The sequence below is a fragment of the Geotrypetes seraphini genome, chromosome 13 (assembly GCF_902459505.1).
Source record: "Geotrypetes seraphini chromosome 13, aGeoSer1.1, whole genome shotgun sequence".
NCBI classification, from domain to species: Eukaryota; Metazoa; Chordata; class Amphibia; order Gymnophiona; family Dermophiidae; genus Geotrypetes; species Geotrypetes seraphini.
In genome coordinates, this window is record NC_047096.1 from 29,774,869 (window position 1) to 29,797,525 (window position 22,657).

General features: G+C 41.6%; 1 protein-coding gene across 1 annotated transcript in view; it reads left to right on the forward strand.

Moving 5' to 3' along the window:
- The window catches only part of LOC117347584 (nicotinamide N-methyltransferase-like), a 41,139-nt gene that overhangs the window by 13,847 nt on the left and 4,635 nt on the right, over positions 1 to 22,657 (forward strand). The window contains exon 5 of the mRNA XM_033918702.1: positions 10,713 to 10,923. Coding sequence (XP_033774593.1) covers positions 10,713 to 10,923 — 211 coding nt within the window. The remainder of the gene's footprint in view (positions 1 to 10,712; positions 10,924 to 22,657) is intronic.

Consider the following 22,657-nt stretch of genomic DNA (forward strand, 5'->3'; position numbering starts at 1 on the left):
TATAAATTCAAATGTGCAAAGATTGAAGATAATAATAATAAAGTGCCCAAAGTCAGGTGCAAAGTCACATCGTTCCTGAATTTCAAAAAGCACACTAAGTGCAAAATCACTAATTGATGAACCTTGAGAAAGCAAGAAATCACATTTGTCCAATAAATTTAAACTGTCATCTGCTAGGCTTTATCTGAGAAGCTACCAACATCCATCTAGTAAGAGGGTCTGTTGTCCGGGAGTGCCAACTGATCGCCCTACAGAGACCCGTTTCGTTTCCTTCTTCGGGGCAAACTTAGGGACATCTCCCACTGAAAACTAAATCAAGCCCTGCTCCTCTCCAGCGAGGTCCACCAATTCCCCCAATGCCTAAGAGCCAACCTCATCAGTGATGTCACAATGGCTTGGTTGCCTTACAATTAGCTCACATAAGAACAAAAACATTGATGTACTTGGACAAATCGAAGGTCCATCAACCCATTATCCTGTTTCCAATAGTGGCCAGCCAAGGTCAGAAGTACCTAGCTAGATCCCAAATAGTAAAACAGATTTTATGCTGCTTATCCTAGGAATAAGCAGTGGATTTCCCCAATCCATCTCAATAATGGCCTATGGACTTCTCTTTTAGGAAATTATCCAAACCTTTTTTGAATCCTGCTAAGCAAGCTAATTTCACCACATTCTCTGGCAATGACTTCCAGAGTTTAATTACACATTGTGAAAATAAATATTTTCTCCGGTCTGTTTTAAATCTGATACTTAGCAGCTTCATCAAATGCCCTTAGTCCTAGTAATTTGAAAAGAAAAAAACCAAGTTGGGAAAGTCAAGTGCATATATTGGGACTCATTAAAAAAAAAAGATAGATGTCCAAAACATGGCATAAACTGGCACTTGAACATCTTACTAGTCAAAATTCCCAAGTGCCAATTTTCAAAACTGGCTATCTAGACATCCTGTTAGACTTTTTTTTTCCCACTGAGCATCCACATTTCAAGGGGGTTTGTTAGAGGCGTGTTTTTGGTGGGCTTTGGGCATGCTTAGCATTTGGACATCTGGGAGTGATAATCTAATCTTTTCCAAGAAATTCAGGATGCAACTTAGACATCCAGAGCTAGACCTATTTAAGAAGCGACTAAGCATCACAAAGGTGCCCAAACTGGAGGACCACTGGAGGGATGAAGTCATGACCCTCTCACACTCCCCTAGTTGGTACTGACCTCCTTCTATTCCCCAAAGATCTGAATGAAACAGTACATACCCCCTCAGAGGAGGGGCGGGACCGCGGCGCAGGAAGCAGTGCCTAAGCAGCACAGGGATCGCTGAAGTCGCGATCCTGCTGCGGCTGCTTCATAGGTGGTGCGGGGAGGCCAGGGGGGAGAGCGGTCCTTCGGGGTAGGTCGGGGCATCAGGCCTTCAGGGTGGGGCGGGCGGGCAGGCAGGCAGGCTTTCAAGGGGGAGGGGGGTGACAGGCAGGCAGGCCTTCAAGGGGGGGGACAGGCCTTCGGGGGGGGTGTGCAGACCTTCAAGGGGTGCAGGCCTTCAAGGAGGAGGGACAGGCCTTCAAAGGGGGAGAAAGGCAGGCAGGCCTACAAGGGGTTGGGACAGGCCTTCGGGGGGGGGTGCAGGCCTTCGGGGGGGGGTGCAGGCCTTCGGGGGGGGTGCAGGCCTTCAAGGGGGGGACAGGCAGGCAGGCAGGTCTACAAGGGGTGGGACAAGCTACAAGGGGGTTGGACAGGCCTTCAAGGGGGGACAGGCAGACCTTTAAGGGGGGACAGGCCTTTGGGGGGGGACCCTGGTTTAGAAGTACACGGAGGGAAGGGGGTGTTCAAAGAGACGTGCATATGCCAAACTTTGGGGGGGGGGAAGAAATAATGGGTCTGAAAATAGAGGAGAGGGAAAGAGATGATGGACCATGGGATTTAGGGAGGGAAGGAACAGAAAGGGAGAGAAATTGGACACAAGGGATGGTGTGGAGGAGGGATAGAGATACTGGATAGGAGGGTAATTAGGAAAAGAAAGGGAGAGATGGTGGACTCTGGGGTGGTGGGGAAGGAGGGAGAGATGCTGGATGAAAGGGTAGTTAAGAAAAGGTGGATCTGTGGAGGGAGATGAAAAAAAGGAAAGATACCAGACTTCCTGGGAAGGGAAGGGAAATGGAAAGGGAGGACAGAGTTGGCAGATGGATGATTAGCATGCAGAAAGGAGACCCTGGCAAGCAAGTTATCAGAAGAAAACCAGAGCCTTGGACCAACAAGATTTGAAATATAACCAGACAACAAAAGGTAGAAAAATTAATTTTATTTTCTGTTTTGTGATTATAATATGTTAGATTTGAAATGTGTATCCTGCCAGAGCTGGTGTTGGACTGCAAACGTGAGCTAGGATTTAACAGAGAGAGGAAAAGTCCTTTTTGTTTCTTTATTTTATTTACACCACAGCGCCAGTGTGGTTAGGAGAAGCCAAAGGGGGTGAAAAAGCTATAAAACCCACCAGGAGTTTTGAAAAAAATCACCCAACTGGGCAGGAAAACCGAATTGAAAAACCAATTCAATAGGCTGAATCGAATCAAAATTTTTTTTCCTGAATCTGGCAGCATTAGTTTGCGCTACTGTCTTAGACTTTAGGACCTGGGATTGGGGAGAGATGGCATCCTCAGTACTTTATAATGCAAGTGAAACGAGGATTTGGTCAGACTTTTGAAGGGTCTGCAGAAAAAAAATATTGTATAGGCCGGGGACATGAGACAGCAGGAAATGGGAAATTTTCTTCCTTCTATTTTTGTGAATGGAAAGGCTGAGGATGTCAGAGAGTTCAGTTAAAATATGTGCTTTATAAGAAAATATAATAATGTGTTTTATAAAGTTTATAGCATAGCTGGCCTACCCAGCGAGGTGTTCCTAGTGGTGATGGTGGCAGCGTGTCAATGTGTTGAGAGGAAGAGGTGGTCTGGGAAATTCTGCTGAGCAAACTCCAGGCCCATTTCCACCCCCCAGTTAGTCCACTCCACTCAACTGGTTCACACACTGAGTGGGTCTTTGGGTGTTGTTTTGGGATCTCTTCCAGTGGTTTATCAGTATCTCCTTCTGGTCCAAGGAAGGAAACTTTGTTATCCTTAGCATTGACCTACAGAATATGTTTGTAACAGCGCTGCTTGTGTGGCATTAGGCTATGTAGTGATCGAAAGAAAAAAACAGACCTTTGCACATTTTTGCACTATATGGTGGGTGTATGAGGAGATTCACATTTCCTGCACAGCTAAGTCCATGTGAAGTTACCTTGTGCTGTATTTGACATCTAGCAAGGTCTCTGTTTGAAATGAAAGATCTAAACTTAAAAATGAAGTGGCCAGAAGTTATGGTAAAAGCAGATAGTGTAGCTGGTTTTAAGAAAGATTTGGACAAATTCCTGGAGAAAAAGTCCATAATCTGTTATTAAGACATGGGGGAAGTGTCTGCTTGCCCTGGATCGGTAGCATGGAATGTTGCTACTCTTTGGGTTTTGACCAGGTATTAGTGTCCTGGATTGGCTACCATGAGAATGGGCTACTGGGCATGATGGACCATTGGTCTGACCCAGTTAGGCTATTCTTATGTTATGTTCTCATCTGTAGGGGCCTTTGCTTTCACTTTTTATTTTAATGTATTTTTTTCTGGGAACTTATCAGTGTTTTTTATAATGGGAACAAAAATGGAAGAGAATTAATGTGTGTGGGATGAGGGGGTAACTAATTTCTTCAACTAAATAATTCAATCCACTTCAAACAGACTCACGCACCATTCACACACCCTCCAACCAAAAACGTCAAAAGAAAAAAACTGTTCGACAACCTCCTAGCCATTCGAGCTGCAACACTCGACCCCCAACTCTACAATCAATTGACATCGACCACAGACTGCAAAACCTTCAAAAAGAAATAAAAACCCTTCTATTCATAAAACACATAAAACTGAACTAACATAATCAGAACTGTCCCAAGCATCACCTGCAACTACTCCATATGTACTTCTGATGTCATGACAATTCAGACATAATTTGTTATGTTATGTTTGGAATATAAGAAAATTTTCACTGCCTGTTTCTATTCTGACCATTTATTCCGTTTCATGGTCATTACAAAAAATATTTTTTTACATGGGGGGGGTGTCAAAAAATGATGGGCCCCGGGTGCCACATACCCTAGGTACGCCACTGCCTTTGTAGGATAAGAAGTGTGAATTCAATTAGGGAGTCTTTTACTAAGGCTTGCTAAATGCTAACCCCTCCCATTATATTCTATGGATGCGTTCGCATTTAGCACGGGCTAAATCAGCTAGTGCACCTTAGTAAAAGACTCCCTTAGTGATTCTGGGCTGCACTGAAGTTTTTCCTAGAGAAATTCTGTGCTAATGAAGGCATCCAAAAGCACTGTCCAAATTTAACTGGGACTGCCACTGAATATCAATGGCACCCAATTCCTAGTGGCCACCCCAGACACAGATACTCAGTACTAGTACCCAGATATGGGCTAGTACTAAATATCTAGGTCTAATTTAGCTAGTAGCAGCCAGCATTTAAATAAACACAGAATACCACCAGCTGAATACTGCCTCTGTTTTTTCTAGCTTTGTTCTTTTTTTCATTCATTTTAGACCCAGTCTCTGGTTCTGTTTTACATTTACATTTATTTACATTTGTTATACCACAAATTCTGTATTGGACAGGTCTAAGCAGTTTACAGTCTAAGGAAGAGATTTGACAAAGTAGGAAAAGAACGCCAATTTGTAGATAAGAATAGCCTTACTATATCAGACCAATGGTCCATCTAGCCCAGTAGCACATCTTCACAGTGGCCAATCCAGGTCACTAGTATCTGGCAACAGTGGCGTACTAATGGGGGGCGGTCCGCCCCAAGTGCAAGCCCTGAGGGGGTGCTCCCGGTCCGGTTCACCCCCCCCCCTGGGTCCGGTTCAGCCCCGACGTCTCGCGTCTGGATTCCTCCCCCCTCGGCCTCCCCGCACCATTTACCTGAAGCAGCCTGCAGCAAGATCGCGATGCCAGCGATCTTTGTGCTGCTTCGGATGTTTCCTCCGCCGCGGTCCCGCCCCTCCTCTGACGTCAGGTGTAGGCCTTCGGGGGTGCAGGCCTTCAAGGGGGGACAGGCCTTCAGGGGTGGGATGCAGACCTTTAAGGGGGGGGCAGCAGGTCTTCAGGGTGGGGCGGGCAGGCAGGCCTTGGGGGGGAGACAGGCCTTCAGGGGATATGCCTTCAAGGGAGGGACAGGCCTTTGGGGGGGTGCAGGCCTTCAAAGGGGGGGCAGGTCTTCAAGGGGGGGCAGGTCTTCAAGGGGAACAGGCAGGCAGGCAGGCCTTCAAGGAAGGGACAGGCATTCGGGTGGGGTGCAGGCCTTAAAGGGGGGATGCAGACCTTTAAGGGGGGGACAGGCCTTCAGGGGAGGGGGGCTCTGGTGTAGAAGTATACGGAGGGAAGGGGGAGGGGTTCAAAGAGACGTGCATATGCCGGACTTTGGGTGGGAAGAAATAATGGGTATGAAAATAGAGGAGAGGGAGAGAGATGATGGACAATGGGTTTTAGGGAGGGTAGGAACAGAAAGGGAGAGAAGTTGGACACAAGGGATGTTGTGGAGGGGGGGAATAGAGATACTGGTTAGGAGGGTAGTTGGGAAAAGAAAGAGAGAGATGGTGGACTAATGATTACTCCTAGGTCTACTAATTGTGTGTCTGCCTGGTTGTGTATCTGCTGAGTTCACTTGGTGTATCTGCCTGTTCAGCAGTGCTATCTGATGACATCCTTACCTTGCTGCTTCCATGAAGTCCTTGTAGTATAGATTCAGTCCTTCTTGAGGCCTTTCGCAAAGGCGCTCTCGCTAAGGCGCCACGCGCCGAGCGGCTGCGCGCCGTTGGCCTCACCCCTTTTAAGGGGGAGTCCAGGCGATCTTTCTGTGACATGGTGGGGGTGGGCGGAGCTTACTCTCGCCGCCCCTAGCTTCCTGCTCCTTGCTCTCTCGCTGCTCTGCTTTCTCCCTCTCTCAACAAAGCTCCTTGCCCTATCACTGATCTGCCTTCTCCTTCTCTCTTACTACAACCTCTGGAAACGCATTCCAGAGTTTAACTATTCTCTGAGTGAAAAAATATTTCTTCCTATTGGTTTTAAAAGTATTTCTCTTTAACATCATTAAGTGTCCCTAAGTCTTTGTAATTTTTGTGGTAGGAAAAAGATGATCCACTTGTACCCAGTGGCGTACCAAGGGGGGGGGGGAGGTCCGCCCCAGGTGCACGCTTCAAGGGGGTGCACAGTCAGCTGGATCCGGAACCTCCCGCGCTGCTCAAAAAGCCACCTCAGCACGGCTGCCGTACTTATTCCAGAGCAGAGTCCTTAGCTGCGCTGAAGTGCAAGAACGTCCCGCAATAACTACTTCTGCTACCTCTGCTCCAGAAGAGGTAAATGACGTCGGGGGGAAGTGGACCGGCAGCCGCAGTCATCGCGGGACCTTGCCGCAACTCCCTGCGTCTGCCGGCCCAGCCCCCTTCCAACGTCACTTACCTATTCCGGAGCAGAGTCAGCAGAAGTAGTCATCGTGAGACCTTGCTCATTTGGATATAGAGAGAAAGGAGCATAGCAGGGTGGTGGAAGGAGAAAAAGGGGGTCAGGGTGGTAAGGAAGGGGGTGGAGGGTGAGAAAGGGGGGTTAGGGTGGTATGGAAGGGTGTGGAGGGTGAGAAAGGGGGCAGATGCTGATGGAAGTCGGGGGAAGGGAGAGGAGAGAATGAAATGCCAGACCATGGGGGTGTGGGAGAGGGAAGGAGAGGAGAGAAATGCCAGAACATTGGAGGAGGGAAGGGAAGAAGATGGATGCCAGACCAATGGGGGTGAAGGGAGAGATGGAAGGGGGAGGCATAAAGTTTCTGGAAGGGGAATAGAAGGAGAGAAGATGCCATATAGAAGGGCAAAAAGAGGGTAGACAGTGGATGAAAGGAAGAGAGTGAAAAGAAGATGAGGAAAGCAAAAAACAAAGAAGACAAGGTAGAAAAAAAAATTATATTTATTTATTTATTTTTTGCTTTAGGGGAGATGCATCACTATTTCTGTGGTGTTGCATTGTATGAGGAGTCCAGCTTCTTGATGCTTAAGTTTAACCTTTGTCTACGTATTTTTATTCTGTCTCCCCATTTACAAAACTGTAGAGTGTTTTTTAGCGTTGGCATCTGAGCTGTTACCACCATGGCTAAAAACCACACTACAGTTTTGTAAAAGGGGGAGGGGTTAGTTTGTGATTACATACTAGGCGAAGGTGTTTTCTGTGTTCTGTGTGTTCGAAAAGATATGGTTTTCTGTTAGGATTGACTGTGTAGGATTGATCTGTACTTGTCTGGCTTGTTTAGTTTTACAATGGGTGTATTGATGTTGTACTACTCAATGTAAGATGCTGCCTTTTCCTAGGTACACTCTTGTGTGACTTGTGGATTGTTACTAAAAATCATGTTTTTCATACATATGGGGGGGTGTCAAAAAATGATGGGCCCCGCGTGCCACATATGCTAGGTACACCACTGCTTGTAGCTATTCTACACCACTCAGGATTTTGTAGACTTCAATCATATCTCCCCCCTCAACTGTCTCTTTTCCAAGCTGAATGTAGGGATGGAGATCTGATAAGTTCTGATCCAGGGCATCAGAATACAGGCAGGGTTAGCACAGAGGCGGTTCTGAACACAGGCTAGGTCTTTTAACTCAAGCTACCACAATCGTTCAATCCTGCCCTCAATGCGCTCAGCTGCATTCTGTTGCTGAGTACGGGGTAAACCCCAGGGGACTTACCGTAAATCAAGTATGGCAAATGGATGTCACACAATATCCCCCTTTCGGGAAATGGAAATATCTGCACGTTACTATTGACACCTATTCTGGTTATCTCTGGGTAACAGCACAAACAGGAGAAACAACGAATCAAGTAATTAATCATATGTTACAATGCATTGCAGTTATGGGAAAGCCCAAAACTCTAAAAACAGACAATGGCTCTGCATATTCTTCTAATGCTTTTTCTGAGTTTTGCTTACAGTCGGATATCCAATTAATTCATGGTCTGCCTTATAATTCTACAGGACAAGCCATTGTGGAACATGCCAACTGTACATTGAAATCTTATTTATTAAAACAGAAACCAGTGAAATATGCCGTTCCTAATTTGAGACAGGTTCAAATGTCTTTATCTAATCTAATCTAATCTAAATCTTGGGTTTATATACCGCATCATCTCCGCAGATGGAGCTCGACACGGTTTACATGGTTAGGGAAGGAACGGAACTCCAGTGGAATTATATAAGTATGAGAGAAGAGAGGTTGATGGTCTCGGGGCTCAAGGATCTATCGTACGAGGAAAGGCAGAAAAATTTGCGGCTGTACTCACTCGAGGAACGTAGGGAGAAAGGAGACATGATCGAGATGTTTAAGTATATTACCGGCCGTATTGAGATGGAAGAAGAGATTCTCTTTCTCAAAGGACCCTCAGCCACAAGAGGGCATCCGCTCAAACTCAGGGGCGGGAAATTTCATGGCGACACCAGGAAATATTTCTTCACTGAGAGTGGTTGATCCTTGGAACGAGCTCCCGATGCAGGTGATCGAGGCAAACAGCGTGCAAGAATTTAAGAGCAAATGGGATGCCAATGTAGGATCCCTTAGAGGGTTAAGCCAAGGGAACCTGTCACCAGGAGTGGGCTCCCTAGGATAGTAGACTTGGGGGTGGGTCAGTAGAGTGGGCAGACCTGATGGGCTATGGCCTTTATCTTCCGTCATCTTCTATGTTTCTATGTTTCTAAGTAAAGAATATCATTTGTTCAGCACATAAAGTGGAGTGGTAGTCAAGAGTTTGGGGCACAATTTTGTGGAAGATGATTGCATGGGTGGACTGGCTATGGTGTGGGTGTTCATATATTTATGTTAAGTAGGTGGGAAGATTTGTGTGAACAGCCATGTCTTGAAGACAATTTTGAATTACTTAAGAAAGGGGATATTACTAATAGAGAAGGGGAGTGCATTTGACACAGATGGGTCTTTAAATCGATGATATATGGACTCAAGTTATGCTAGTCATGGATATAGTAGGATTAGGCAAAAATTATTCTGGGAAGGGTCTAGATTATAGGGAAAGAAAAGCAAAGATATTCCAGGGTTCCAAGCCAATAAGCTTTGAAAGTCAGTAGAAGATCTTTATACATGATCCTCTGTTTGACTGGAAGCTAATGGCAAGATTTTAGATGACTAGTGACTCTATTATACCTACCAACTTAACATACACTTTATATAATTTATAGTTTAATATCTGTAGCTCACCCTCTCTTCTCCATGTCCAGAATCTTTCTGTCTCTTCTCTTCCCCATAGCCATCATCTCCCTCTTTCATCCAGGATCTCCTCTTCATATACCCAATCTGTTCACTTCCCCCTCAGTCTAGCATCTTCCCTAATTTGCCTTTCCCATAGGACCTCTGACACAGGAACAGGATAAGCAGATGCAGAATGCACACACAGATTCCAGGGCCCCACTCTACTCTCTTTCTCTTTTTTTTTTTTTAATTGCAATTTTAACATAATTTCACAACAGCTCTCTTATTCAAGCGATACAGAAAGAAAAATAAATTCATACATTTATCCATTAAAAGTAAAAAAACAAACAAAAAAACTTAGTTCTTTCTTAGACCACAATTGCAAGGAGGGAGAGTAAGAAAAACTGAGGAGCAAATGAAGAAATAATACAAAGGAATAGGCTTAACAATAATCAAAGGCCCTTTTTTTCTCTCTCTTATGACTATCTTAAGATCTTACTAAACTTTCCCTGATGACATTTTCATCATATCCAGGAACACTTGGAGTTGTTCTGGAATAAAAAAGCCATATTTTATACCTAGAAATTTAATTAAACATTTACAGGGATATACCAAAAGAAAAGTTGCTCTAGGGTCAATGCCTCAGATCTAAACTACACTAAACCTTAATATATACTGCATCTTCTCTAGAAGAATAAAGCTCGACATGGTTTACAGAAAATTAAAGAAAAAATACAATTGGGATAGGGATAATATAGAAGGAAACAAAGATCACAATTTTGAAAAAAGCCAAGTTTTCAGATGTTTACGGAATAATTGAAGAGAGGCCAGATCACGCAACTGGACAGGAAAATTATTCCAGAGCTCAGTAATTTTGAAAAGAGTTTCTTCCGCTCTTGTGTGTTCCTTGTGACATCAGGGAACATCCACACTTTTTTCCCATGAAGCAACACTTGAGAGTTACGAAAATATATTCTTAGAATAGCATTAAGGTCCGGTTCAAAGACCAAGGAAACTAATAATGTAGCTCTCTCCGTTTCTGAAGACAATGTGGATTCCAGCAACTGGGCCACCAGAATCTTAGCCTCTCTCGCAGTGCATACTGGGATGCACTGGTAGTGTCCTAATATTCCAATTGGTCAGATCCCTTATGCCACTATCATGCAGAAGGCTAAACTCAGGACTGCATTAAACTTGTTAGTTAAATCAAGAGCCAGTTGTCAACTAAATTCCCAGCAGATAATGGTGGGTCCATTTGGCTGCCTCTATGTTTTTAATTTTCAAACAAAGAGGATCCATTTTAGAGACAGAGAGAATTCAAGTCATTCTCCTTAAGAGATTTTAGGAAATGTATTCAGAGCTCTGTTAAATAATTTTTTATTTTAATTTTTCTACAGCAGGTGATATAAAGGGAGACATCCTGGTAGACATTGGTTCTGGTGCCTCTATCTACACATTCCTCTCAGCCTGTGAGTCCTTCACAGAAATCATTGCCACAGACTATACAGACCGGAATAGGCAGGAACTAAAACTGTGGCTGAATAAGGAGCCGGAGGCTTTTGACTGGAGCGCAGTGGTGAAGCTTGCGTGTGAGCTGGAAGGTGACAGGTATGGAAACATGTAGATGTGCAAGGTAAAGAGTATGAGAGGGCACTCTCTAAGGTTAAAATGGGATAGATTCCATACAAACGTAAGGAAGTTCTTCTTCACCCAGAGAGTGGTAGAAAACTGGAGCGCTCTTCCGGAGGCTGTTATAGGGGAAAACACCCTCCAGGGATTCAAGACAAAGTTAGACATGTTCCTGCTGAATGAAAACGTACACAGGTAAGGCTAGACTCAGTTAGGGCAGTGGTCTTTGACCTGGGGGCCACCACAGGAGCGGACTGCTGGGCATGATGGACCACTGGTCTGACCCAGCAGCAGCAACTTCTTGTGTTCTTTATTGAAAGCTTCTATAATCTATTCCACTTCTAATGACTGGGGAGTCAATTCAGAGTGGTTTACATGAGCTTCTGTGAGGTATTACAATATAGAGTTAGCATTTTCTGAGATGGTTTTCAATTAGTGCCCTAATAAGGAGGGGGGGGGGCAAATGGGTGGCAGTCTGCCTTAGGTGCCATCTTGGTGGGGGTATCGGCACCTGTCCTCCTCTCTGCGACCCCCCCCTCCCCCACTGTGCACACATCCCTTTCCTTCCCCATACTTCTTTAAGTTTACTGGCACGAGCAGCAACATCAATCTGTTGCTCGCACCAGCATTGGCTCTTCCTCGGACGTCAATTGCTGGACCATTGCCAAGAAAGTGACATCAGAGAAAGAGCCGACGCTGGCGCGAGCAGCAGGTTGGGGTTACTGCTTGTGCTGGGAATGTTGAAGAGGTATGGGGAAAGGGGCGCAAGCGCACGGTAGGAGGGAACGGGGAAGAAGCGAATGGGGGTGAAGGAGTGGAAAAGGGGGTGCCTTTCACCTTTGCTATGCCACTGTTTTCAATATAGACACATTTAAAAACATGAGAACATAAGAATTGCCGCTGCTGAGTCAAGCCAGTGGTCCATGCTGCCCAGCAGTCCGCTCACGTGGCGGCCCCTTGGTCAAAGACCAGTGCCCTAACTGAGACTAGCCCTACCAGCATACGTCCTATGAATATACGCATAGATTACTAGTATCATGTACTATGTTCATACTAAATCCTACTTATTTGCACACATAATGCCTTTATAGCGTTATCATATGTCAGGAAAACCCCGGACATGTCCTCTTTATAGAGGACTGTCCGGGCTTTTTTTTTTTTAATTAGGGGAATTTGTAGTTGTCTGTCCGGGTTTTTAAAAAGTGAATCGCCTGCAAACCCACCCACCTACTTTGGGCTCAGCATAAATTATGCATGCAGCCTCCCCCTCCCTTTCTGGCTTGTCTTCAGTCTTCCTCTCCTCCCGGCTGTGCTGCGTTTCCTCTCTAGTTCCTGTCCCCTCCCCGGTCTTCCAAACCTCAGATTCATTGCTGGCAGCATCAGTGACTGAGACACCAACTGTCTGCCGTCTCCTCCTGAACTATTCTTTCTGTTGCGTCCAACATCCTGTGATGCAATTTCCTGTTCCTGCACAGGAGGACGCTGCAGAGAGAGGAGTTCAGTAGCTGGCAGGCAGCGGGTGTCTCAGTCACTGTCTCCAAAAGAGAAAACTAATTTGTCTAGTGTTCATGGCTGTCCCCAAGATTGCAATGATTCTGCCTTTTCCTCTCCCCTCCCCCTTCTGGAGACGTTAGTGGCTGCAACTCATGACTAGGCACCCTGGAAAAAGAAAGAGGTTTGCTGCATGTGGCTGCAGTGCAGCTTTGCTGGGTGGAAGATGCTGGTGTGAAAGAGAAAAGGAGATGAAGAGCTTGTAGGGGATGTAATCCGAGAAGGTTCTGCAAAGGGAAGACGTGTTCAAAGCTATGCAATTGCAAAGGGGAAGTGAGCAGGAATCTGGTTTCGCAGAAGATGCAGGTTGGTTAGGTCGGGGTTATATCTTTGGCATATGGGACTTAAATGGAAGGGGGAATAGAGAGAAATACTGGAGTCTCGAACCAAATGTTGCTCGGAGGAGGAGGAAAAAAGGAAGGAAACAGTTGCAAGGTGATTAGAGGAGGGGAAGGGGTCAGGGTGGAATGGAGAGATCAGATGAGCGAAAGGGGAGATACATTAGAGGAATGAGAAAGTAGAGATGCTGGGAAGGGGGTCAGCAGAGAAATAAGGAGAGAGGGGCAAAGAGATGCTAGATCTGGTATAGGAGAGATAAAAATGAAGAGAGCAGTGAAGCTGGAATGAATCATATAAAAAGGAGAGAGGGGGCGCAGGCTGGATGGAAAGGAGAGAGGGGCATAGAAAGAAGGCAGATACCGTATGGGAGGGGGAGAGGGGAGACAGTGGATGGAAGGGGCAGATGCTGGATAAAAGAGACAGAGAGGGCAGATGCTGGAAGGAAGAGAGTGAAGAGAAGATGAGGAAAGCAGAAACCAGAGACATCAAAGGTTAAAATTTTTTTTAATCTTTTTTCCTTTAGATAAAGTAGTATTGTATTGGAGGTGGGACTGGAGGCGGGGATTAGCACCTTGTGTCACTACCCACCACCTCTCTATTCCACAGATGCTTCTGATCTTCTTTCTTGCAAGCTCTGTTCTTCTGGACTCGCTTCAGTCACGCTGTTCTAAAAACACACACAACCTCCCTGGTCTCTTGGGCCACTTCTTCACCAATCCCTCTGGTCACTCACTCTTGGGCCACCTCTGTGAGTTATCAAGCTGCTTCCTGACAGCTCCCATTACCATTTACAAAGTATGGCTTGATCAGGTATAGCTTTACACAGTTTGAATAGAATCATTGCCAGTTCAAGGACTGGGGAGAGGATTGCATTTATTTGCATAATTTATTTTTTTTCCAAAATCTTTATTCATTTTTACATCTCACAACAAGTGTACAATAATAAAACAGTTGATTCATATACAACACTTGAAAATCTTTCTTATTATTAACATAAATGTATAAATTGAAGACCCTTCCCCCACCCTCCCTTTTCTTCAAAATAAATCAATCATATTATACATATATTATATTCAAAGATATTGCAGTCAACAATAAATCTATACATCTCCCCTTCCCAATCTTATATCTACATTATGTGCAGAAAATGTGTCTAATCATTACAATATTCTGTCAATGGTCCCCAAATCTTTTTGAAATTATTGTAGTTCCCCTTTTGTATGGCAATAATTCTTTCCATTTTATATATATGACAGAGCGAATTGCACCAAAAGGTGTAACTAAGTCTGGTGTAATATAGTAACATAGTAGATGACGGCAGATAAAGACCCGAATGGTCCATCCAGTCTGCCCAACCTGATTCAACCCCAATTTTTTTTTTTTTTTTTTAATTTAATTTAATTTTTTTTTTATTTTTCTTCTTGCTATTTCTGGGCAAGAATCCAAAGCTCCACCCGGCACCGTGCCTGGGTTCCAACTGCCAAAATCTCCGCCAAGACCCACTCCAGCCCATCCACACCCTCCCAGCCATTGAAGCCCTCCCCTGCCCATCCTCCACCAAACGGCCATACACAGACACAGACCGTGCAAGTCTGCCCAGTAACTGGCCTAGTTCAATATTTAATATTATTTTCTGATTCTAAATCTTCTGTGTTCATCCCACGCTTCTTTGAACTCAGTCACTGTTTTACTCTCCACCACCTCTCTCGGGAGCGCATTCCAGGCATCCACTACCCTCTTCGTAAAGTAGAATTTCCTAACATTGCCCCTGAATCTGCCACCCCTCAACCTCAAATTATGTCCTATGGTTTTACCATTTTCCTTTCTCTGGAAAAGATTTTGTTCTACGTTAATACCCTTCAAGTATTTGAACGTCTGAATCATATCTCCCCTGTCTCTCCTTTCCTCTAGGGTATACATATTCAGGGCTTCCAGTCTCTCCTCATACGTCTTCTGGCGCAAGCCTCCTATCATTTTCGTCGCCCTCCTCTGGACCGCCTCAAGTCTTCTTACGTCTTTCGCCAGATAAGGTCTCCAAAACTGAACACAATGCTCCAAGTGGGGCCTCACCAATGACCTGTACAGGGGCATCAACACCTTCTTCCTTCTACTGACTATGCCTCTCTTTATACAGCCCAGCATCCTTCTGGCAGCAGCCACTGCCTTGTCACACTGTTTTTTCGCCTTTAGATCTTCGGACACTATCACCCCAAGGTCCCTCTCCCCGTCCATGCATATCAGCTTCTCTCCTCCCAGCATATACGGTTTCTTCCTATTATTAATCCCCAAATGCATTACTCTGCATTTCTTTGCATTGAATTTTAGTTGCCAGGCATTAGACCATTCCTCTAACTTTTGCAGATCCTTTTTCATATTTTCCACTCCCTCTTCGGTGTCTACTCTGTTACAAATCTTGGTATCATCTGCAAAAAGGCACACTTTCCCTTCTAACCCTTCAGCAATGTCACTCACATACATATTGAACAGGATTGGCCCCAGCACCGACCCCTGAGGGACTCCACTAGTCACCTTTCCTTCCTTCGAGCGACTTCCATTAACCACCACCCTCTGGCGTATGTCAGACATCCAGTTTCTGACCCAGTTCACCACTTTGGGTCCTAACTTCAGCCCTTCAAGTTTGTTCAACAGCCTCCTATGAGGAACTGTATCAAAGTTGCTGAAATCCAAGTAAATTACATCTAGCATATGTCCTCGATCCAGCTCTCTGGTCACCCAATCAAAAAATTCAATCAGGTTCGTTTGGCACGATTTATCTTTTGTAAAGCCATGTGGCCTCGGATCCTGTAACCCATTAGATTCAAGGAAGTACACTATCCTTTCTTTCAGCAACACTTCCATTATTTTTCCAACAACTGAAGTGAGGCTCACCGGCCTGTAGTTTCCTGCTTCATCCCTGTGACCACTTTTATGAATAGGGACCACATCCGCTCTCCTCCAATCCCCAGGAATCACTCCCATCTCCAGAGATTTGTTGAACAAGTCTTTAATAGGACTCGCCAGAACCTCTCTGAGCTCCCTTAGTATCCTGGGATGGATCCCATCTGGTCCCATCGCTTTGTCCACCTTCAGTTTTTCAAGTTGCTCATAAACACCCTCCTCCGTGAACGGCGCAGAATCTACTCCATTTTCTCGTGAACTTTGCCAGACAATCTCGGTCCTTCTCCAGGATTTTCTTCTGTGAACACAGAACAGAAATATTTGTTTAGCACATTTGCTTTCTCCTCATCACTCTCCACATATTTGTTCCCAGCATCTTTTAGACTAGCAATTCCATTTTTTATCTTCCTCCTTTCACTAATATATCTGAAAAAATTTTTATCTCCCTTTTTTACATTTTTAGCCATTTGTTCTTCCACCTGTGCCTTCGCCAAACGTATCTCTCTCTTGGCTTCTTTCAGTTTCACCCTGTAGTCCTTTCTGCTCTCCTCTTCTTGGGTTTTTTTTATATTTCATGAACGCCAACTCTTTCACCTTTATTTTCTCAGCCACTAGGTTGGAGAACCATATCGGCTTCCATTTTCTCTTGTTTTTATTGATTTTCTTCACATAAAGGTCCGTAGCCATTTTTATCGCTCCTTTCAGCTTAGACCACTGTCTTTCCACTTCTCTTATGTCCTCCCATCCTAACAGCTCTTTCTTCAGGTACTTTCCCATTGCATTAAAGTCCGTACGTTTGAAATCTAGGACTTTAAGTATCGTGCGGCCGCTCTCCACTTTAGCCGTTATATCAAACCAAACCAAATGTTTCCAATTGCTGGTAATATGCTGAATGGCAACTGCTGTCATTATTAATAATAGTTTATTATTTGATGAAATTTGACTTTTTGATCTCATAGATATTCCAAATAAAATTGTGTCATATGAAAGGGCTACATGATTTTCTAATAAACAATTAATTTGGGACCAAATTGAATTCCAAAAGGCCATGATGCAAGGACAGAAAAATATTAAATGATTACAGTGCCAACATCTATTAGACTTAGAGCTATCTAACTTTTGTAATCTAACAGGGGTCCAAAATGCTCTATGTAACAATAAGAACCAAGTTTGTCTAATAGATGCAGACACTGTACATCTCATTCTCCAAGACCAAATTTGTGGCCATTGAGAAGCAGAAATTTGATGCTTAATCTCAATGCTCCAAATGTCTTTAAGACCAGTCTTTGGTTTTTTTATTCATATATCCAGATATCAATTTATACACCACTGTGCAGCTTGGTGTCCCAAAAAATCCGCCTGAAAGCATAAGAATTCCAGTCTATACTGACTGTTAAGATTTTTCCACTTAGGGAACCCCTCCTGAATGGCCTGCTTCAGCTGCAACCATTTAAAGCTTTGTGATTTGTTTAAACCATATTTATGTTTCAAGCAGCTTACCATTAGAAATAACATCATTTAAAGTTTGTATACCTGCTATAATCCAATGCTTCCAAATGATTTTAAAACCGCCAATTTTAATCTTGGAGTTTAGCCAAATAGATTGATTTAAAGATTTATGTATTGGGTCAGGTGATAAATTACTAACATAATGTAATGTTTTCCAAGTATCTGCCAAAATTTTATTCTCTTTATATATCCTAGGCATTTTTACATTAATAAGATGAGATAGATGTAAAGGAATCGTGAGTCGCCATTCCAAATATAGCCAATCTGGGACATTATCCATGAGGTCTGGGAGGACCCAATACATACCCTGGCGTAAAATATAGGCTTGATGATACCTATAAAAGTTTTGAAAATTTACCCCATCCTCCATAATTGATTTTTGTAAAGATACTAAGGCAATTCTAGGCATTTTCTCCAGCCAAACAAATTTTGTAAGAATACTATTTAACTTTTTATAAAAGGACCCATGAAAAAAAAACTGGTATCATACTCATTTGATAACAAACCACAGGCAATATCATCATTTTAATAGTTTGGACTCTCCCCCACCAAGAAAAATGTAAACGATTCCATTGCTCACACATTTATGTTACTTTCTTTAATAAAAGTTTTTCATTCTCCTTCACTGTAACCTCTATTGTGTTTTTTATATTAATACCTAAATATTTTAATCTGTCTTCTTTCCATACAAATGAGAATGAATCAAATAAACCTCTAGTACAATGCATATTAAGTGAAAGAATTTCTGACTTGCTCCAATTGATCTTACATCCTGAAAATTTTCCAAATTTCTCTATTAGTTCAAGTAAGCATGGTATGGTAGTTTCAGGATTTCTCAAATACAGCAGAATGTCATCTGCATACGCAGAGACTTTATATTCCCAATTTGCACGAGGAAAACCCTGTATCCCCTTTGCCTGTTGAATGGCTAACAATAAGGGTTCCAAAACAATGTCAAAAAGCAAAGGAGACAAGGGACAACCTGGCTAACCCCCCTCCGCAAATTAAAACGCTCTGATAAATTATTATTAATGTATAATCTTGCACCATGGGAGTTATATAACGTCTAAATCATATGTATAAATCCCGAACCAATACCAAACCATTCCAATGCCTGATACATAAAAGTCCATTCAACTCAATCAAAGGCTTTCTCCGCATCCAAGGAAACAAGGAAAGCCTGATCTTTCATGTTTTTTGTTAAAATTAAAGTATGAAAAGCCAACCTAGTATTATTAGAAGAATGTCTCTTAGCAACAACTGTACCAACTGTACCCAACTGTAAAGCCAATATCTTTGCAAAAATTTTTCCATCAACATTTATTAATGAAATAGGCCTGTAATTTGAAACCAAAGTGGGATCTTTGTTTGGCTTTGGTAATACAATTGTTAGTGAATCTGCCATAGTATCTGTAATGCAACCTTTAGTCAGTTGAAATTGAAATAAATTTAGCAAATAGGGTAAAAGGGTGATTTGAAATGATTTATAAAACTCAACTGTATAACCATCACCACCTGGAGCGGATCCAGCTCTAAGAGACTTCAATGCTGCTTCTACTTCTTTTAGTGATATAGGCTCCTCTAAACTTCTTTTTATATGTTCAGGAACCTTCGGTCCAACAATTAAATTCAAAAATTCTAAACCATCCTTTTCCCTATCATTATAAGGCACAGAAGAATATAAAATTTTAGAAATTGTCTTAAGATATGTTCGATTTTGGTATGTGTTTCTCCATTTTCATCCTTTATTGCAATAATTTTTATTCTTCTTTCTTTGCTTTAAGATAATTTGCAAATAATCTTCCCGCCTTATTTGAATTTTCATAATACTGAGTTTGCATAGAGAATAAATCTTTCCTTACAAATTTAGAAGATATCTCATTATATTTACCTTTTGCTTTTATTAAAGCCTGTAGAGTATTATATTCCCACTTATCAATTAACTAACTTTCCAAATGTTTAATTTCATTTTCCAAATTGTAAAATTGATTTTTCAGTTGTTTTCTAATATATGCCGAATATGAAATAATATTACCTCTCATGTTAGCTTTAAATGCATCCCATAATGTTTCAATGTTAATATCCTCTGATGTATTCAATTGGAAAAATTCAATCATTTTTAATGTAAAATCTTCAAGGAAATTTGAATCCGCAATCAAAGTATTTTCAAATCTCCAAACAGGTTTACTATAATCTTGTTCATCAGATTGTAACTCAATCCACACTCCACCATGATCAGATAGAATAATAGGATTAATGACGGCTTTTGTCACTTTCTGAACTATCTGACTGGAGACAAAAAAATAATCTATTCTTGAAAAAGACTTATGGACCTGTGGACAAAAGGAAAATTCCCAATCATTAAAATGAAGTATACGCCATATATCTATTAAATTACAAGATTGAGCCAAATTCTCCAACCTTAATGATTTCCTAATTCTACTTGGTTTTTTATCCATTAATGGATCCATTACTGCATTGAAATCTCCAGCCACAATTAAATTAGATGCAGCCAGTGGGAGTAATAATTGTTGTAAACTCTTAAAAAATTTCATTTGATTCGTATTTGGGGCATAGATATTAAACAAATCCAGGGTAGTATTTCCCATGCTCATTTTAATATGTACCCACCTACCTAACAGATCTGAATTCATCATCTGAAAATTGGCTGAACATTTTTTATTTATTAGTATTACCACCCCAGCTTTTTTACCAACTGCTGGGGGAAATAATTTTGTCGAACCCAACCCCCTCCAATTTCTTAGATTCTACCAATGACAGGTGCGTCTCTTGAATGAAGTACACATCAGCATTTTATTTCTTCAGGAAAGCTTTTTCCTTTTTATTTCCTTTTTATTTGATGATTAAGGCCATTGACGTTTAAGGAAAATATTTTAATCTCCATCAATTACCAAATAAGTGATCCACCAATGATAATTAGATTCATTAAATTTAGAATGATTAGACAACTTTACACACATAGTAAATCCTAGAAAAATAAATTGCTCATCAACATTCCCATAAATCCCTATCCTCCCTCCCTTAATCTTGAAAAAAAAAACCCCTATAACTCTCCCTTCCCCCCCCTCATATATTGATTGACTTGGAACACACATTGGAAAAGTGATTACAATACCCCCCCAGGCAACATTCATTAAAATCTTTCTCCCATAAATTAATATAACAAAGTATCTAAAATACAATATGCTACGGATTATCACATTAAATAATCCTACTATACCATAATTTAATTTCCTTGGTATAGAAGTTTTCCTAAAATCCAATTAATAATAACTTATTCAATTAAAAACCAGCGTTCTTAAAACAAATTTTAACCATACCATTAATAAGTTGTAATCTATTACAAAAGAATAAAGGAATATATCAAATCCTTATTAAATAACCATAATCATTAAAACATCTCTAAAATTATTCAAATCCATAAATTTCATATTATTTGCAAAGAAATTAAAACTAATATATAACCAAATACTTTACCAATTGATAAAGTCTAATATAGTCAATTCAGATCAAACTTTTAGAATCTTAGATCCAAAAATAAATCAATAATAATAATAATAATAAAAATAAAAATCATCCTTTCATCATAAAACAGTAACATTCTAAATAAATATCATCTGTTATATTATTTTCTATTCTATTTTTATTATTTATTTATTTCATATTTCCTTTTTTTTTCATTTCTTTTCCCCTCTCTTCTTTCCTTCTCTTTAGTTTTATCTTTATTTTATTCTTCAATCCTTTATTAGTTTCCCTATCAAATGTTGCATGACAAATGAGTTTCAAATTCCTGGATAGACACTTGTTCATCTCAGAGTTGTTTCATCAGTAGAAATGTCAAGTAGTATTATGAAGAGACATCTTTCTCATTTTCTTCATAAGATCTGACTTTTATTTCATATTAATCAGATTGAATCCAATCCAATATAAGAAAATCTTTCATATCCAACCATACTCTGTTCCACCTCAGTTAAACATACCATAACATCCTTCAGTTCTTGAAATCAACTAATTTCTTTATGGTTTCTTCCATACACATGACAAAGATTCTCCAGATGTTCTTCACTTTCCTCAAAGTTAACATTGAGAAAAGCCTCTAAAAGAGAACTGCCAAACGACACTCTCCAATTATAATAGTTAAAATCATTAGTTGATTGATTTTACAAGGATTCATTTTACAGTCATAAAGTCCAGGCTGTTAAAGATAGCATATGTCAAATGGACATCGGTTCAGAATTTACCAAAAAGTCTTTTAGCTTTTCCGGATCTTCAAAGAATAAGGATCACCACTTGTTACCCTCATCTTAGCTGGGTAATATAAACCATATGTATATCCTTTTTCCTTCAATTGAGGTCTCAACATGAGGAATTGTTTCCTCAAATTCGCTGTATTTTTGGCAAAATCAGGCACAAGCAGCAGCTTGGACCCTTTATAATTTAAGTTTCTATCTGCTTTGGCTGCGTTTAATATATCCAAAGCCTGCTGAAACCTTAGTACTTTGAAGATCAAAGGTCTTGATTTTATTTAATTCCCTGACCGTTTTATTGGAATCCTGTGTGCTCGTTCTATCTCTAAGGGTTGTTTGAAGTTTAACTGTAAAAGCTTAGGCAACATGTTTTCTAAAAATTGGACAGCATTACCTCCTTCCAAATTTTCAGCTAATCCAATCACTTTTATGTTCTTTCTTCTGCCTCTGTTCTCATAATCTTCCGTTTGCCTTTTTAGTTCCTGTAAAGTTAAACTGTCATTTTTACAACGTCTCTCAGAGAGTTCTAACCTCTCTACCTTGTCTTCTAGCGTTGTCATTCTTTTACAAGCTACCTCCATTTGCCGGTTTAAATTAGACATTTCATCCTTCACTTCAGACATGCTAATCACATTGCCTAGCAGCATTTGTTTTAAACACTGAAACTCAGCCATAATATCTTTTTTATTCAAAACTTCCGATTCATCCCCCGGAAGAGGAACCTTTGACGGCGGCAGCAGATTCTGGTTTTGGCATTTAGCCGCTCCTCCTGTCACAAAAGCCGACTCATTTTTCGATAGCCTCGCAGTGGCCATGCTTCTGCACAATTACAGCCACTGCCACAATTACAGAGAAATCTTAAAAATCTAACAATTTGTTGCCCGGGTCAGAGGAGCGTCGCTATCACTCCTCCATCTTGTGCGCTCTGTGCCTTATGATGATAGGGAAAAGGATGGTTTAGAATTTTGAATTTAATTGTTGGATGGAAGGTTCCTGAACATATAAAAAAAAGTTTAGAGGAGCCTATATCACTAAAAGAAGTAGAAGCAGTATTGAAGTCTCTTAGAGCTGGACCCGCTCCAGGTGGTGATGGTTATACAGTTGAGTTTTATAAATCATTTCAAATCACCCTTTTACCCTATTTGCTA